General features: G+C 41.5%; 1 protein-coding gene across 1 annotated transcript in view; it reads right to left on the bottom strand.

Annotated features, from left to right (window-relative positions):
* Nucleotides 1–19598, bottom strand: part of CTDSPL2 (CTD small phosphatase like 2) — a 109278-nt gene that overhangs the window by 36754 nt on the left and 52926 nt on the right. The window contains 2 exon segments of the mRNA XM_017861047.1: nt 2634–2783; nt 4944–5082. Coding sequence (XP_017716536.1) covers nt 2634–2783; nt 4944–5082 — 289 coding nt within the window.

The following is a 19598-nucleotide window of genomic DNA, read 5'->3' as shown; positions in this document are numbered from 1 at the left end:
GGGGTGGGGGGAGAGAGAGAGAAAGAAAATATCACTGTAAAACTTCACTATTCTTCCCAAGTCCCTTCCACTAGAACTATCTCATTAATGACACCATCTCTTCCTTCCAAGAAAAAACTTTATCAAACTTCAACTCCTTCCCCAGACATCTATTTCTGTACAGACCTTCAGAGGTGTACACACCTTCAGAGATTCTTTACTTTAGCATGAGGGGAAAATATTACTACTGGTTTGGTTTTTTTTAATTTATTTTTTTGAGACGGAGTTTCACTCTTGTTGCCCAGGCTGGAGTGCAATGGTGCGATCTCAGCTCACTGCAACCTCGGCCTCCCGGGTTCAAGCACTTCTCCTGCCTCAGCCTCTCCAGTAGCTGGGATTATAGCTGGGTAAGTGCCACCGTGCCCAGTTAAATTTTTTTGTATTTTTAGTAGAGACAGGGTTTCTCCATGTTGGTCAGGCTGGTCTCGAACTCCTGACCTCAGTGATCTGCCTGCCTCGGCCTCCCAAAGTGCTTGGATTACAGGTGTTGAGAGACCGCGCCCGGCCTGAATATTTTTATTTAACTATTTCATGGCATTTCAAACTCAGCATGGCCCAAATTCAATCATCTATCTCCCAGGAACTTTATTTTCCTTGAATCTTCTACTCTTGTGTCATCTTCATCTCTATTCTCTTTCACTTCCAATCTGCACCAAAAATGTGTCCATTTTCTATTCTCTGATCCTTCCTGTCTTCTCTAACACAAGTAAGGTCTCATCAAGTCTCACATGAACAACTACAAGTCTACTAATTTTTCTACCTGCCTATGGCCTCTTCAGAATCTAGCGTACACACTATTGCCCAAGTGATCTTTATAAAACATAGATCTGATCATATTATTCACCAATTTAAAACCTTTCAGGCTGCTCTGCCTATGGAGTAGCCATTCTTTATTCCTTTTCTTTCTTTCTTTTTTTTTTTTTTTTTTTGAGACAGAGTCTCGCTCTGTCCCCCAGGCTGGGGTGCAGTGGCCGAATCTCAGCTCACTGCAAGCTCCGCCTCCCAGGTTTACGCCATTCTCCTGCCTCAGCTTCCTGAGTAGCTGGGACTACAGGCGCCCGCCACCTCGCCCGGCTAGTTTTTTGTATTTTTTAGTAGAGATGGGGGGTTTTGCCGTGTTAGCCAGGATGGTCTCAATCTCCTGACCTCGTAATCCGCTCTTCTCGGCCTCCCAAAGTGCAGGGATTACAGGCTTGAGCCACCGCGCCCGGCCATTCTTTCTTTTTTTTTTTGAGACAGAGTTTTGCTCTGTCACCCAGGCTGGAGTGCACTGGCACAATGTCGGCTCACTGCAACCTCTGCCTCCCGGGTTCAAGGGATTCTCCTGCCTAGAGCAGCTGGTATGACAGGCGCATGCCACCACACCCAGCCAAGTTTTGTATTTTTCTTTAGCAGAGACGGGTTTCACCATGTTGATCAGGCTGGTCTTGAACTCCTGACCTCATGATCCGTCTGCCTTGGCCTCCCAAAGTGCTGGGATTACAGGTGTGAGCCACCGTGCCCGGCCTATTCCTTTACTTTCTTAATAAACTTGCTTTCACTTTGGGGGAAAAAACCCAACAACTTTCAATTATCCCACACTTGAATAAAGTTCATCATCTTACATGTTAGCCCTGTAATATGACTTCCTCATAGCTCCCTTAATGTATCCATTCTCAAATCCAATGCTCCGTTAATTACAAACTACAAACAGCTCTCAAATACACTGTGCTGTTTTCTGCTGCAAGGCCTCTACTCATGCTGCTCCTTCTACCTGGAATGCCTTTTGCCACTTTTCCAGATTCAGCTTTTCTTTCAAGCCTTTTGTGAGCCACTACCCTCACAACCCAGAAGACAAGGCCAATCCAGTCTTTTACTTTTTTAAGAGACAGGGTCCCACTCAGCTGTCCAAGCTTGAGTGCAGTGGTGCAATCATAGCTCACTGTAGCCTCCAACTCCTGGGTTCAAACTGCTGGGTTGAAGTATTCCTCCCACCTCAGTCTCTGGAGTAGTTAGGACTACAGGCGTGCATTACCATGCCTGAATAATTTTTACATTTTTTAAATAGAGACATGGTCTCACTATGTTGCCCAGGCTAGTCTCAAACTCCTGCCCTTGAGCAATTCTCCTGTCTCAGCCTCCCGAAGAGTTCAGATCATAGGCATCAGCCACCACACCCAGCTCCCAAGGAGCTGTATACTATTAATGAGGTGGAAAACAAACATGAGATGTTGACAAAATACGCTAATAAAATCAAAAAGATCTTTTTAAAAACTGTGTATTTTTTTGCTGGGCATGATGGCTCTCATCTGTAACCCCAGTACTTTGGGAGTCTGAGGTGGGCAGATCACTTGAAGGTCAGGAGTTTGAGACCAGCCTGGTCAACATGGTGAAACCCCGTCTCTACCAAAAATACAAAAAAAAATTTGCCGGGCATGGTGGCGGACACCTACAGTCCCAGCTACTTGTAAGGCTGAGGCAGAAGTATCGCTTGAACCTGGGAGGCAGAAGTTGCAGTGAGCGGAGATCACGTGGGCAACAAAGCGAGACTTCGTCTCAAAAAAACTATGTATTTTTTAAAAACACCCAAATCACAGTTAACAATTTATACTTACCATTTTTATTTGCTGGTGAAAAAAAGTTGAAGACAGGTGAAAATATGGTCCCCAACAAAGTAGTCCTTGGAGGACTGCCAGAGGAAGGATTATCTTCTAATTTTCCATTTTGTTTTACATGTTGATTTGTCATTTCATAACTACCAGCTTCTAAAAAAGAAATAAGAGTCATGATCTAGAAAACACTGATTTTCAGAAATGTGTTATAAATCATTCATTACAGAAATAACTCTTTTTCCCTCAAAATACTTCACAAAAGCTAATTAATGTTAATGTTCAGGAGAGCTTATTAAAGAAACACTGAGGTAAATTACTTGTAAGTCAAATGCTCTTTATGTATCAATGTGTTTATAATGCTAACATTTACTGAGTTTTTTCAAACTAGATTTACACCTATAGACTGAAAGGCTTCAAATCAACACAGTGTAACATAAAATGAAGAAAATTCTTTGTAAGCAAGCAAACTAGCTCCCACCATCTAAAACACAAATAATTTTATGTTTGTTTACATTCCGGGATAGTTCTAATTCATAAAACCTTCCCTCACATCTGTTTCTATCTAATGAATGACAGCTAAATGAATAGAGGCAACATAACTCTACTGAAGCAGAAGGCTATATATAGCAGTGTTAAAAATTACTTATGGATACTGAGGCACCATCTCAGAGTGGCTAGGGAGAATAATTTTAAGTTTCCTGTAAATAAAAATGTTCCACAGACCTTTTAAAAATATAAAAGTAAAATCAGCAACTGTTCTAATTAATCATCCTCTGACTTTCCACAACTTTTGACGTCTACAACATTTATTTCCTTCTTTGCTTTGGTTCTTCTAACTTGTTTCTTTCTCTATTTTGTCCCCCTTGTCTTGTCTCAGTCTTTTTCTCCCTCCTGGTTTGTTTTTTTCTAACAATAAAGATATATTATTGCACTGGGCAGAGACAAGGGGAGAAATTGCAGCTGTGTTTAAGATAGCATTAGTTAAAATAGTACTCCATACTCTAAAGCAGGGGTCCCTAACCCCATACCTGCTGGTACCAGCCCGCAGCCTATTAGGAGGAGGTGCACAAGCATTAACGTCTGAGCTCTGCCTCTACTACCTTATCTGCAGACACGCTGCTGCATTAGATCCTTTTAAGGAACATGAACCCTATTGTGAACTGTACATGCAAGGGATCTAGGTTGTGCGATCCTTATGAGAATCTAATGTCTGATGATCTGAGATGAAACAGTTTATCCTGAAACCATTCTCTTCACTGTCAGTGGAAAAACTGTCTTCCACAACACTGGTCCTCGGTGCCAAGAGGTTGGGGACTGCTGCTCTGAAGTGTTATTCTGTATAGCTGTCTCTGCTTTTCCTTAATGTTCTTCTCCTTCTTTTTGACTTTGAGGAGTTTCTCTGCTATACAACAAGGTATTGACAGAGTTTATCAACAGTGGCACTATTGTCATTTCAGTCTGATAATTCTTTGTTTTGAAGAGCTGTCCTGTGTATTGTAGGATGTTTAACATCTCTGACATCCACCTGCTAGACACTAGTAGCCACTCCTCCACATGTTGTGACAACCAAAAAGGTCTCTAGATATTGACAAATGTCCCCTGGAGGAAAAAAATCACCCCTAGTTGAGACCTACTGGACTAAGTGATGCAAGTCCCCTCTGAGCTTTTAAGTAGAATAATCTAGGAAGAAATTTGGTACGTATTTCAATTAAATTAAGTCACAATTATTATTGCTTTAAGAAATGAGTTTATTAGATGTTCAAAATATTGATCCACGTACATTTTTATGCTAAATAGCACCAAGGTATATACTCTACCTTTACTTCCTTTAATTCAAAGTAAGATTCAAATTAGCACATTTTAATTTCACTTCATGTTACTAATAATACAAAGATTACAAAGTTAAGGCAGAAATTACTCAAAGTAGTTTTGTTTTGAGACAGAGTCTCACTCTGTCACCCAGGCTGGAGTGCAGTGGCACAATCTCGGCTTACTGCAACCTCCGCCTCCCAGGTTCCAGCGATTCTCAACCTTCAGCCACCTGAGTAGCTGAGATTACAGGCATGTGCCACCACGCCTGGCTAATTTTCTGTGTGTGATTTTAATAGAGACGGGGTTTCGTCATGTTGGCCAAGCTGGTCTCAAATTACTGGCCTCAAATGATCCGCCGACCTCGGCCTCCCAAAATGTGAGGATTACAGGCATGAGCCACTGCACTCGGCCTCAAAGTATATTTTTAAAAATAGGTAAGAAATGTGTCAGGTGAGATCTCTGCTTACACCTAAATAAAACAGTATCTAAATATTAACAAACCTCCATTTACTTGACTTTTCCGTCTTACTCGAGATATCTGTTTGTTAGGTTTTTCTCCTGCTCTTGGTGTTGACGTGATCAAATTGTTATCTATATCACGTTCAATTCTACTCCGTTTTGAAGGATTTTCTCTCTCTTCCTTAAGATATAAGAGAAAAAAAACACACTAAGCACAGTCATTCTGCCTTATAGGTTACAATATTAAAATGAAAAAATATGGTATAATATACTTTCCTCTGCTTTTCATATCCAGGAAAAACAAAATGCAATTATAGGTAATACCAAATAGTAGTAGAAAACACAGAAAAATTTTCACAGGGCTGTAAGAGTATGAATGCAATTACACTATACAAATATAATTATAGCATCCCCACAATTCAGATCTCTTCCCCAAGGTCCATTAAGTTTTCCATGCTATCAGAATATTGAAGTATTCATTGTGCTCTGAATCTTCAAATGCTTTCCCTCATTTTTAGAACTGTCCTAAAGAATAGAGATCATTTCTTTAAGCGACTCAGGGTAGGAGAGACAGCCCCACTGAATGTGCTGGCAAGTCACATATTGCCCAAAAATAGGGGGTGTGGATAAAGGTGGGGCCTGGCACTGCCACACCTCCACTGCCTACCTCAATTATTTAATTGCCAGAATAAATAGCACAGAGTCTACCCCTTAACAAAGCTATTTGCTGCCTTATATGGGGCAAGTCCACATGACCAGTTTATACTATTCTTGCAGTATTAATGGACTAAAATAGTACACTTTCAGCCATTAGGATGATTTACGTTTCTCTGTTTATATATATAGTTCTCTAATTTGTAAATTTTGTTTGTTTGTTTTTCTTTTTTGAGACAGAGTTTTTCCTCTGTTGCCCAGGCTAAAGTGTAGTGGCATGATCTTGGCTCACTGCAACCTCAACCTCCTGAGTTCAGGTGATTCTCCTGCCTCAGCCTCCCAAGTAGCTGGGATTACAGGCGCCTGCCACCATGCCTGGCTAATTTTTGTATTTTTAGTACAGACGAGGTTTCACCACGTTGGCCAGGCTGGTCTTGAACTCTTAACCTCAGGTGATCCACCCGCCTAGGCCTCCCTAAGTGTTAGGATTACAGGCGTGAACTACCGTGCCAGGCCTCATTTGTAAATTTTTTCTAGAGTCATAGTCATATACATGAGTGATTTTTTTTTTTCTTTTTTTTTTTTGAGTCTGACTCTGTCGCCCAGGCTGGAGTGCAGTGGCACGATCTCGCCTCACTGCAACCTCCATCTCCCTCCCGGGTTCAAGCCATTCTTCTGCCTCAGCCTCCCGAGTAGCTGGGATTACAGGTGCGTACCACCACACCCAGCTAATTTTTGTATTTTTAGTAGAGACAGGGCTTCACCATATTGGTCAGGCTGGCCTCGAACTCCTGACCTTGTGATTTGCCTGCCTCGGCCTCCCAAAGTGCTGGGATTACAGGTATGAGTCACAGCACCTGGCCACATGAGTGACTTTCTAATATTACTATAATACTGCCCTACATAATTCCTTGCTGTTTTAATGAGACTACCTGAAATCTTTTGGTAAGGATTAGATCTTCAAATGTATATATTATATATAATTGGTAAATATAATCAACATTCTTATCTCTATTTTTTTGTATTTAATGTTTTTACCCTACAGCAACTAATAAAATACACTAACATACATTTTCTAAAAGTTGGACATTATTGTATTATTTCTGAAACAAAACCTCGCATTGTAAATGGTGAAAATTACAATAGCATACAATACTGCCTCAGTGATCCACAATAAAATCCTTCAAATTCTGACCATGTACTGTTCTCCTATATTTTAAAATGAGGATCGGGAAGCCTCCTATCACAAACATGGAATCTTCATTATCAAAAAATACAGGAGCTCTCTTTATAAAGTCTTCCAAGAACAGAAATAATATAGCAAAGTTTCAACTACATTAAGTCCTAGCCTCCCCCTGAAATTTCCTAGTACAGCTGCTATAAAATACCTACATACATTCCCAAAAACCTTGCATTCTGCAACAATAAAAGAAACAAAGCTTATGGAAAAAATGGGTCCAGAAGGGGAGAGAGGTATGTTGGGGCATATTAGCTCATGCCCCTGGAACTTTGTAACCATAACACTAACAAAATAATGATTGGAGCTGGGCTTGGTGACACACGCCTGTAATCTCAGCTACTTGGAAGACTTAGGTGGGAGTCCAGGAGTTCAAGGCTGCAGGGAGCTATGATTGCACCACTGCACGCCAGCCTGGCCAACAGGGAGAGACCCTGTCTCTAAAATAACGATTGGGACCACGAGAGAAAACTTGGACATCCCTACCCAAGTAAGGCAGCTAAGAGGGCTGGAATGCTACCTCAGGGGATAATAAAGGGTACCAGAAACAATGAAGTAGAAACCGGGGCTTATGGGAGAAGTGAAGCTTAATCTAGCAGGGCTGCTGTTAAGTTGGGCACAAAAGGAAATACAAACCGCCACATGAGAAGAGTCCCTGCTAGACCAGGGTGTACCTCTCTGGAGAGGGAATGTCTGCTGCAGATTATCACTTTTAATTAAAAATAAAAATAGGCCGGGCGCTATGGTTGAAGCCTGTAATCCCAGTACTTTGGGAGGCCGAGGTGGGCGGATCACCTGAGGTTGGGAGTTAGAGACCAACCTGACCAACACAGAGAAATCCTGTCTCTACTAAAAATACAAAATGAGCCAGGCATGGTGGCTCATGCCTGTAATCCCAGTCACTCGGGAGGCTGAGGCAGGAGAATCACTTGAACCCGGGAGGTGGAGGTTGTGGTGAGCCGAGATAACGCTACTGCACTTCAGTCTGGGCAACAAGAGCGAAACTCCATCTCAAAAAATAAAAATAAAAATACAGGTGAAAGGACTTGTGCCTGTGTAGCAGCTGAACTGGAGGCTTTTTACTTTCCTGATGAAGAGAATATCAAGTTCAACTCTAATTATTCAGTTTGTTGTCTGGTTTAGAGGAAAATCATCTACAAACCAATACCCCCACACCATGTTATTGATACTACACCCCTATTTACCAATAGTGAGTAAGCTAAATAATATTGTAGGGGCACCACATATTGTTGCAGAACAGACTATAATGCGGTCACTTGAGAACACATTCAAATACTTCAGGTTACATGTCTAAAATGGAAGAGGAAGCTATTAAGGTCAAGACTAAAATTCTGCAGTCACTGACAGTAAAATCCTACTCTTCAGAATAATTCGTTGAAATGCCTGATGATACAATCCTTTTCCCCCCAGTAGAGACAGGATCTTGCTATGTTGTCCAGACTGGTCTTGAACTCCCAGCGCCAAGCAATCCTCCTGCCTCAGCCTTCCAAAGTGCTGGGATTACAGGCATGAGCCATGGTGCCCAGCGTGATGATCCAATTCTGAAAGACAATTTGTCACCCAATCCTAGTTTTTTGTGAACATTCAACTGTAAAATTTGGGTATACTTTGAACATGGTAGGATTTTTTAGAAGAAGAGGAACTAGGAAAGACAGTTTCTACAATACTATATAAGCTGTTTCACTAAATACAATAATCCTACAATGTCTTCTCTAAAATCTGCATTTTTCTTCTTCTTTTTCAAGGAGGCAGGGTCTCTCTCTGTCGCCCATGCTGAAGTGTAGTAGCACAATCATGGCTCACTACAGCCTCAAACCCCTAGGCTCAAGCATTCTTCCTGCCTCAGCCTCCGAAGCAGCTAGGAATACAGACACATAGCAACATGCCCTGTTAATGTTTTTATTTTTTGTAGAGACAGGGTCTCGCTATGTTAACCAGGCTGGTCTCAAACTCCTAGCCTCAAGCTATCCTTCCACCTCAGTGCAAAATTTGTATTTTTCAAAGTTGTCTCTAAGATAGGTAATTAAGGGGAAAATCGTGGGAAGGTGGTGTTCTTAAATATATGAATCTCCATGTAAATACAGAGAACTGAAGAGGCAAGAAAAACCCATAAGCAACATTTACAACAAAACCAGAAGACAAGATATCCCCCATAAACTCAAAAATGCAAGCAGATGAGGACAAACCAACAAGCACAATAACTAAATGTCCACATATACCAGTGCAAAGAAAACAGAAGTAAGCAACAAGTGAGGCGGCACACCTGAGAACAGAAGCCCCAGATACCTAACACATAGGTAGTCACTGGAAACCACAATGGGCCAATTTGAGAATAGCAAATTAAACAAGGGGGAGGGGAGTTGGGGAGCTGCTGTCCAATCCAATAGCATAGGGGGTCCATGGCTAGAGTTGAAATGACAGGAACAGTCTGCTCCTATGAACTCTTGAAACTGACCAACTATGGCCCTCTTCTAGAACAAGTTTCCATACTCAGGGGGAAGTATTGGGAGTGGAATCAAATGTGAGTAGGGCAGGCACAGAAGAGAGAAAGAGAAATCCCAAATAAACACGTGGTAGAAATACAAGACAAAACTCAAAAAGCATCACTAATATTTAAAAAACTACATAAAACAAAATTTGTTCAAAAGATACCCTGAACTACACAACTTTCTGAAAATTCAGAAAAGCTAATTTCACGTAAAAATGAGCAAGAAAGTGTAGATATCAAATCCCACACAAAACTATTATAATGAAACACACGGAGCAGAATAATACCTCTATAAAGAACACATGTCAGAAAAACATGCAGAGGGAAAAGATAAAAATGATAATCTTCTATTTCAAAATCAGATAAAATACATAAAGAAAACATGAGGCCGGTGTGGAGGCTCATGCCTGTAATTCTAGCACTTTGGGAGGTTGAGGCAGGAGGATCACTTGAGGACAGGAGTTTGAGATCAGCTTGGGCAACATAGCAAGATCCCATTTCTACACAAAAATTTAAAAATCAACCAATCATGGTGGCATGTGTCTGTAGTCCCAGCAACTCAAGAGGCTGAGGCAAGAGGATCACTTGAGCACAGGAGTTTGAGACTGCAGTGAGCCATGATCGTGCCACTGCACTCCAACCTGGGCAACAGAGCAAGATCCTGTCTCAAAAAAAAAAAAAAGGAAAGAAAATATGAGACATATAGCAGAGGAAGAAAACTCAGAAACTAAGAGACAGAATAAAAAAATTCAAAATTTTTTATAAATCATTTCAGAAATAAAGACTACACTACAAGAGGCCCGAGAGAGTAAACAAAGATTATACCTTTAAAAGACAGAGGGTAAAATTTTGTTTTTTTGAGAGCCAGGGTCTCATTAAGTTGCCCAAAATGGTCTCAAATTCCCAGGATCAAGCAATCCTCCCACCTCAGCCTCCTGAGTAGCCAGGACTATAGCTGTTGGCCCCTACACAAGGCAAGGGAGAAAACTACTTTTTTTTTTTTTTTTTTTTTTTAAGAAATGAAGACAGACATAAAAAGAAATGAAGAAAATGTAAAAGCCAGGAGTAGCATGTCAATTCAAGACACGTTTTATTATTTTTTATTTCTTTTTGAGACAGAGTCTCACTGTGCCACCTAGGCTAGAGTGCAGTCAATGGCTCGGCCTCCTGGGTTCAAGCAATTCTCCTGCCTCAGCCTCCCAAGTAGCTGAGATTACAGATGCCTGCCACCACACCCAGCTAATTTTTGTATTATTAGTAGAGACGGAGTTTTGCCGTGTTGGTCACGCTAGTCTTGAACTCCTGACCTGAAGTGATCTGCCTGCCTTGGCCTCCCAAAGTTCTGGGACTACAGGCCTGAGCCACCACGCCCAGCTCAATCTAAGACATATTCTAAATTTAACAACTTAAAAAAAGAAGAAAAATTATATTATAAAACATTTGACAGAAATGTTTTTCATGTTGAAAGAAAATAGAATAACATTTAATGTAACCAAGAAAAAATGTGAGTTAAGGATTTTATATCCAGCAAAACTGATTTTCAAGCAGATAGGGCACTGTTATCAACATGCAAAAGCTCAGAATATGGTTCCCATGAGTCTGTCTTCTCAGACAGAGTCTTGCTCTTCTCGCCCAGGCTGAAGTGCAGTGGCACAATCTCAGCTCACTGCAACTTCCACCTCCCAGGTTCAAGAGATTTTCCTGCCTCAGCCTCCAGAGTAGCTGGGATTACAGGGGCCTGCCACCACGCCAGGGAAATTTTTGTATTCTTTTTTTCAGTAGAGACGGGGTTTCACCATATTGGCCAGGCTGGTCTCGAACTCCTGACCTCAGGTGATCTGCCAGCCTCAGGCTCCCAAAAGTGCTGGGATTACAGGCATCAGCCACCGCACTCAGCCCCATCCATCTTTTCCAAGGAATTCACTACAAAAATGAGCTTCAGACAATGAAGCTAAGATTAAGCATAAACATTAAGCACATCAAACGGATGGAGAACCTGTAGAACTAAGACAAATTTGAACAAAGGATAGCATGTAATGAGTATGTGCTCAAAAAATGTACATATAAAACTAAGAAAATTGGTGAGAGATACATACTAAATGAAGTTCTGCAGGCATCCGATAAACAGTACCAGATAAAATCCTAAATGCATTAAGGAGTGAACACTATAATGGAAAATATGTGAATACATAGAAAAGGTCTTTATGTTAAGTACTTTTTTTTTTTCTTAGACTAAGTTTTGCTCTTGTTGCCCAGGCTGGAGTGCAATGGCACAATCTCGGCTCACTGCAACCTCCACCTCCCAGGTTCAAGCCATTCTCCTGCCTCAGCCTCCCAAGTAGCTGGGCTTACAGGCAAGTGCCATCATGCCCAGCTAATTTTTTGTATTTTTAGTACAGACAGGGTTTCTCCATGTTGGTCAGGCTGGTCTCGAACTCCCGACCTCAGGTGATGTGCCCGTTGTGGCCTCTCAAAGTGGTGGGATTACAGGCATGAGCCACTGTGCCTGGCAAATACTTTTTTTTTTTTTTTTTTAAAGACAGGGTCTTGCCCTGTCACCAAGGCTGGAGTGCAATGGCTCAATCTTAGCTAACTGCAGCCCCAACCTCCCAGGCTCAAGTCATTCTTCCACCTTAGCCTCCCAAGTAGCTGGGACTACAGGCACACACCACCAAGTCCAGCTAATTAAAAACAATCTTTTTTTTTTTTTTTTTTAAGATGGAGTCTCGCTCTGTCATCCAGACTGGAGTACAGTGGTGGAATCTCAGCTCACTGCCAGCTACGCCTCCTGGGTTCATGCCATTCTCCTGCCTCAGCCTCCTGAGTAGCTAGGACTACAGGCGCCCACCACCACGCCCGGCTAATGTTTTGTATTTTTAGTAGAGACGGGGTTTCACCATGTTAGCCAGGATGGTCTTGATATCCTGACCTCGTGATCCGCCCGCCTTGGCCTCCCAAAGTGCTGTGATTACAGGCGTGAGCCACCATGCCCAGCAAAAAACAAAATTTTTTTGTAGAGACGGGGTTTTGCTATGNTTTTTTTTTTTTTTTTTTTTTAAGATGGAGTCTCGCTCTGTCATCCAGACTGGAGTACAGTGGTGGAATCTCAGCTCACTGCCAGCTACGCCTCCTGGGTTCATGCCATTCTCCTGCCTCAGCCTCCTGAGTAGCTAGGACTACAGGCGCCCACCACCACGCCCGGCTAATGTTTTGTATTTTAGTAGAGACGGGGTTTCACCATGTTAGCCAGGATGGTCTTGATATCCTGACCTCGTGATCCGCCCGCCTTGGCCTCCCAAAGTGCTGTGATTACAGGCGTGAGCCACCATGCCCAGCAAAAAACAAAATTTTTTTGTAGAGACGGGGTTTTGCTATGTTGCTCAGGCTGGTCTGGAACTCCTGAGATCAAGTGATCCACCCACCTTGGCCTCCCAAAGTGCTGGGATCACAGGTATGAGCCACCTGTGCCTGGCCCCCTTTCCCCCGCTTTTATTAAAGACAGGGTCTTGCTCTGTCACTCAGGCTACAATGTAGTGGCACAATCTCACCTCACTGCAGCCTTTGTCTCCTGGGATCAAGTGATCCTCCCACCTCAGCCTCTGAAGTAGCTGGGACTGCACGTGTGTAGCACCACGCTCAACTAATTTGTTTTTTCAAATTTTTTGAAAAGACGAGGTCTCACTGTTGCCCAGGTTGGTCTCGAAAGCCTGGGCTCAAGCGATCCTTTCACCACAGCCTTCCAATCCCAGGATTAAAGGCGTAAGCCACAGTGCCCAACCTTGTGTGGAGCACTTCTACTGTGCTCTTACTAATTATCTAGTTACACCTGCTATAATCTCTGTAACTTCATTATGATTTAGTAAATTATTATTTTGCAATTTCAAAATTTTTCTATATAAAGTAATGCATCACATAACAACTGGAATATGTTTTGAGAAAAGAATCTTTAGCGATTCCATCACTGTACAATCATACTGTGTACTTACACAAACCAAGATGATATTGTCTACCACACACCTATTGCTCCTAGGCAACCCACCTGCTCAGCATGCTACTGTACTGAATACTGTAGGGAATTATAACAAAATGTTAAGTACTCATGTACCTAAACACAGAAAAAGTACAGTAAAAATACGGTATTATAACCTTATGAGACCATAAGGTGGTCCATGCTGACCTAAACATCATTATGTGGCACATGACTGTATATATACACATATGTGAAAACACAGGAAGAGTATTCTTCTGGTTTTGCTTTGCAATAATATATTTATTTAAAACACATTTATTTCTAAATTTTAAGTTTTACATAAAAGTTATTTCAGAATTTAGTAATATTTTAAAATAAAATTTGTGGCCGGGCACGGTGGCTCACGCCTGTAATCCCAACACTTTGGAAGGCCAAGGTGGGTGGATCACAAGGTCAGGAGATCAAGACCATCCTGGCTAACACGGTGAAACCCCATCTCTACTAAAAAATACCAAAAATTAGCTGGGCATGGTGGCAGGTGCCTGCAGTCCCAGCTACTCTAGGGAGGCTGAGACAGGAGAATGGCGTGAACCCAGGAGGCGCAGCTGGCAGTGAGCCGAGATCACGCCACTGTACTCCAGCCTGGGCGACAGAGCAAAGACTCCGTCTCAAAAAATAATAATAATAAAAAAAGTAATTTTTTAATACTTAATAATGAATCATTAGATAAAAACAGGGAGGTCAGAAGAGCTGTGATTTCAATCCATTGCTGCACTGCTGAAAAATAAGAAACTGACATATCAGGATTTTCTGACTCACAAAGCAGTAAATCTATTCCAGAGACTCTAGATGCAATTGTAAATAAGAAATGAAAGCATGATAAAGATATCTTCCTTTTGGCCTCATAAGGTTGTCTTATTACATCTTACGTAATAAAACATACTTAAATAGATGAGACATATTTAAATGGTGACAATTTAGTATACTGTCATTTGAGAATCATTCAGAGTTTTTTAAAAAGGAATTTAGTATTTTAAATATATACATAATGAGTTCTTTAAAAGCAAAACTGGTTACAGTTTTCAAACTAAAATGAAAAGCCTCTGAAGAATCTTAAAGAGTAAGTTATCATACTGCATTGCTTGAAAAGGGGTAAACAATATCAGAGAGAGAAATCTTTGCATAGTAGATAGTGCTGAAAGTCTGCTAGATAAAGTCAATAAAAGAAACATGCCCTCCCACTTTCCAATGCTAAGTGAAATCCACTGAATGAATTATTTATCTGCAAACATAAAAAAGTAAGTATTATCTAGTATGTACAGAATTGTACTTCTGTGCCTTATTAATGGACCGGATTTGGTATTTTGCCTGCATGTATTTATTTGATACCAGCACCAACTAATTATCAAAGATTTTTGTTACTGTGAATGCATGGTAACAAACACAAGTGGTGAATCTATTGACTGACTGATTGACTGATTGTCTTTCAGTCCATTCTGGAACAACTTGTGTTAGCATTTGTGCTAGCTATGCAAGAGCAAAGGTGTATATAGTAACTGGCACCTTAAGACAAATCAAGGCACTGAAACCCAATAGTCATTGTATTCTTTTTTTTTTTTTTTTTGAGATGGAGTCATCCAGGCTGGAGTGCAATGGCACGATCTTGGCTCACAGCAACCTCCACCTCCCGGGTTCAAGCAATTCTCCTGCCTCAGCCTCCCAAGTAGCTGGGATGACAGGCATGTGCCACCATGCCTTGTTAATTTTTATATTTTTAGTAGAGGTGGAGTTTCACTATGTTGGCTAGGCTGGTCTCGACCTCTTGACCTCAGGTGATCTGCCTGCCTCAGCCTCCCAAAGTGCTGGAATTACAGGCGTGAGCCACCAAGCACGGCCCACTGTATTCTTTATTGCCACGCTTAGCAAGTTGGGAGAGCCAGTTCCTCTTAAGAAAGTTCTCTCTTCTTTTTTAAAACAAAGACAGAGTCTCACTCTGTCACCCAGGCTGGAGGGCAGTGGTGTGATCTCGGCTTACTGCAACCTCCGCCTCCCAGGTTCAAGCGATCGCACACCTCAGCCTCCTGAGTAGCAGGGACTACAGATGTGTGCCACCATGCCCAGCTAATTTTTTGTATTTTAGTAGAGATAGGGTTTCACCATGTTGCCCAAGCTGGTCTTGAACTTCTGAGCTCAGGCAATCCATCCTCTGCCCTCCTCGGCCTCCCAAAGTGCTAGGATTACAGGCGTGAGCCACCGCACCCAGCCTCAAGAAAGTTCTTGCTGAAGCCGTAAAACTGTTAAATTTAGGTCTTTATACATGGCTCACTCCTGCACTTTGGGAGGGCGAGGCAGGTAGCCTGCCTGAGCTCAGAAGTTGGAGACCAGCCTGCGCAACATGATGAAACCCCATCTCTTATAAAATACAAAAATTAGCCAGGTGTGGTGATGCAAACCTGTAGTCCCAGATAGCTGAGGCGTGAGGATCACCTAAGCCTGGGAAATGGAAGTTAAAATAATGCAAGTTAAAAACAGTAAGATACTCTACCCCTGCAGAAAGACTAAAGTTAAAAAGACTGACAATATCAAATACTGGTAAGAATGTAAGCAAGGGAAACTGTTTGAAACTGCTAAATGGAATGTTAGATGGTGAAACAGCTGGGCAGTTTCTCAAAAGTTAAAAAGTGTCTTCAACAAATGGTGTTGGGACTTAATGAAAATGAACATGCAAAATAATGAAGATGACTCCTCACCTCACACCATCTATAAAGATTAACTCAAATGTATCAAAGAGCTAAAAGTATGAAACTCATGTAAGAAAATCTAGGGATAAATCTTTGTCACCTTGATTTTGCCAATAGTTTCTCGGATATAACACCAAAGGCACAAGCAACAAAATAAAAAATAAAGTGGACTTCATCAAAATTTAAAAGTTCTGTGTTTCAGAAGGGGTCCACAGAATAGAAGAAAACATTTGCTTATCTCTGAAAAGGGACTTGTATCTAGATTATATCAAGAACTCTTGGCTGGGTGTGGTGGCTCACACCTGTAATCCCAGCACTGTGGGAGGTCAAGGAGGGCCGATCTCTTAAGCCCAGGAGTTTGATACCAGCCTGGGCAACATGGTGAAATCCTGTCTCTACCAAAAATACAAAAATTAGGTCTGGCGAGGTGACTCAAACCTGTAATCCCAGCACTTTGGAAGGCCAAGGCAGGCAGATCACCTGAGGTCAGGAATTTGAGACCAGCCTGGGCAACACGGTGAAACCCCGCCTCAATTAAAAATACAAAAAATGAGCCGGGCGTGGTGGCGGCGCCTGTGGTCCCAGCTACTTGGGAGGCTGAGGCAGGAGAATGGCGGGAACCCGGGAGGCGGAGCTTGCTGTGAGCCAAGATGGCGCCGCTCACTCCAGCCTGGGCCACACAGCCAGACTCTTGTCTCAAAATAAAATAAAATAAAATAAAATAAAATAAAATAAATAGTTGGACGTGGTAGCACGTGCCTGTAATCCCAGGTACTCAGGGGGCTGAGGCAGGGGAATCGCTTGAACACAGGAGGTAGAAGTTGCAGTGAACAGAGATTGCGCCACTGCACTCCAGCCTGGGTGACAAAGTGAGACTTTGTCTCCAAAAGGGGGCGGGGGAATTAGCTGGGCGTAGTGGAATATGCCTGTAGTCTCAGCTACTCAGGAGGGTGAGGTGGAAGTATCACTAGAGCCCAGGAAGCAGAGGTTGCAATGAACTGAGATCATGCAAAAACAAACAAACCAAAAAAAAAAAAAAAAAAAAAAAAACCTCTTACAACTCAATAATAAAAATAATAAAATTAAAATACCAGACATTTCTCTAAAGAAGATATGTAAATGGCCAAGATGCACATTAAAAAGATGCTCAATACCATCAGTCATTAGGGAAATGCAAATCGAAACCACGACATACTGCTTCACACTCACCAGGATGGCTATAATAAAAAAGACAAAAAATTTCAAGTGTTGATTGTCCTCAAGACAACTGGAATCCTCATATTTTGCTAGTGGGACTGTAAAATGGTGCAACCACTTTGGAAAACAGTCTGGCAGTTCCTTAAAAAGCTAAACACAAAGTTATCGTATAATCCAGCAATTCAAGCTCCTACCCAAGACAATCGAAAATAGATGTCCATACAAAAATGTATACATGAATGTTCACAGCATTCTTCATATAGCCAAAATATTAAAATAACCCAAATGTTCATTAATTGATAAATGGATAATCAAAATGTGGTATAGCCATACAACAGAATATTACTTGGCAATAAAAAGGAAATATTGATATAATACATGCCACAACATGGATGTACTTTTTCTTTTCTTTTTTTTTTGAGACGGAGTCTCGCTCTGTCGCCCACGCTGGAGTGCAATGGCCGGATCTCAGCTCACCGCAAGCTCCGCCTCCCAGGTTTAGGCCATTCTCCTGCCTCAGCCTCCCGAGTAGCTGGGACTACAGGCGCCGCCACCTCGCCCGGCTAGTTTTTTTTTTGTATTTTAGTAGAGACGGGGTTTCACCGTGTTAGCCAGGATGGTCTCGATCTCCTGACCCCGTGATCCGCCCGTCTCCGCCTCCCAAAGTGCTGGGATTACAGGCTTGAGCCACCGTGCCCGGCTTTTTAAAAAAATTTTATTCAATGTCTCAGGACACAGCCCCAGGAGATCCTGAGAACAAACACACCATGGATGCACTTTGAAAACATGCTAAGTGAAAGAAGCCAGACATAATAGACTATGGTTTCATTTACATGAAATGTCCAAAATACAGCGAAATCCATAGAGACAGGAAGCAGATTAGTGACTGCTTAGGGTTAGAGAGGAACGGGGAATTTAGGAACTAGAGGTCTCTTTTGAGGGTGATGAAAATATTCTAAAGTTGAGGCAATGGTTGCACAATTCTGTGCATGCACTAAAAGCTACTGAATTTATACTTTAAATGAATGAATGAATTATACTACTATACAACATAATGCTGTGCCTATACTTTACTATATTATATATTTAAAGTTTTCTAAGACAGTAGATCATAATAATAAAGGGGCAGGGTAAACTCTGGTAGGTGACAGATACGTTTATGGCCTTGATGATGCTGATGGTTTCACAGGAATATACTTATCCCCAAACTCATAGAGCTGTATACATTAAGTGAGTACAGCTTTTTATATCAAAAAACAATAAGTAAATAAAAGCTTCTACATTTCAAAAAAAGGGTTAATTTCTAGGTATGTAAATTATATCTCAATAAAGCTGCTACAAAGAAGTTAAGCATACATCTTATGATCCAGCAATATCTATCTTATTTATCCAAATATCTGTAACTTTATATATAATAGCCAAAAAACAGAAACAACTTAAATAGACAAATTGTGGGAGACTCACACACAGGAATACTACTCCAGGAGGGGAGGGGAAGGAATAAACTACAGATACATGTGGTAATGCAGAAGAAACCAAAAACTGTATGTTGTGTGTGTGAAGGAAGCAAGATACACTGATTATAATCCTATGAAACTCTATAATGACAGAAAGATCAGTGGTTGTCTCAGGTGATGTTGGATATAAAATAAGGATACTTTTTGGTCATGTGCATAACTCTGTCAGAATTCAAGAAAACATACATTTTGAACAGGTGTATTTTATTGGGTTTAAGGTAGTTTATTGAGAAGTCAATATAGGAGGATAAATAAAATTCTAAAAAATAGATAGTTCACCCAAATGACAGGAAAAGAGAAACAAAAGATGGGACAAATCCAGAATACATAGTAAGATAGAAGACTTTAAACTCAAACATATTAATAATTACATTAAATATAAAGAGACAAAATATGCCAATGTAGGCCGGGCACAGTGGCTCATGCCTATAATCCCAGCATTTTAGGAGGCCAAGGCAGGTGGATCATCTGTGGTCAGGAGTTCAAGACCAGTCTGGCCAACATGGTAAAACACTGTCTCTACTAAAAACATAAAAATTAGCTGGGTGTGGTGGCAGGCGCCTGTAATCCCAGCTACTCGGGAGGCTGAGGCAGAATTGCTCGAATCCAGGAGGCGGAGGTTGCAGTGAGCCAAGATTGCGCAACTGCACTCCAGTGAGGGCGACAGAGCGAGACTCTGCCTTAAAAAAAAAAAAAAAAAAAAAAGCCAATGTAAATATATACGTACACAGGTTTTATAAAGGCTGGAAAAGATATATCATGCAAATACTAAGTAAGAAAACTGTTTGGCTCTATCAATATTAAAATAAACTTCAAGGCCAGGAACAGTGGCTCACACCTGTAATCCCAGCACTTTGGGAGGCAGAGGCGGG

The sequence above is a fragment of the Rhinopithecus bieti genome, unplaced genomic scaffold (assembly GCF_001698545.2).
Source record: "Rhinopithecus bieti isolate Rb0 unplaced genomic scaffold, ASM169854v2 scaffold_55715, whole genome shotgun sequence".
Lineage (NCBI taxonomy): Eukaryota > Metazoa > Chordata > Mammalia > Primates > Cercopithecidae > Rhinopithecus > Rhinopithecus bieti.
The sequence above is the reverse complement of the archived record's forward strand: the minus strand, read 5'-3'. Positions and strand labels throughout refer to the sequence as shown.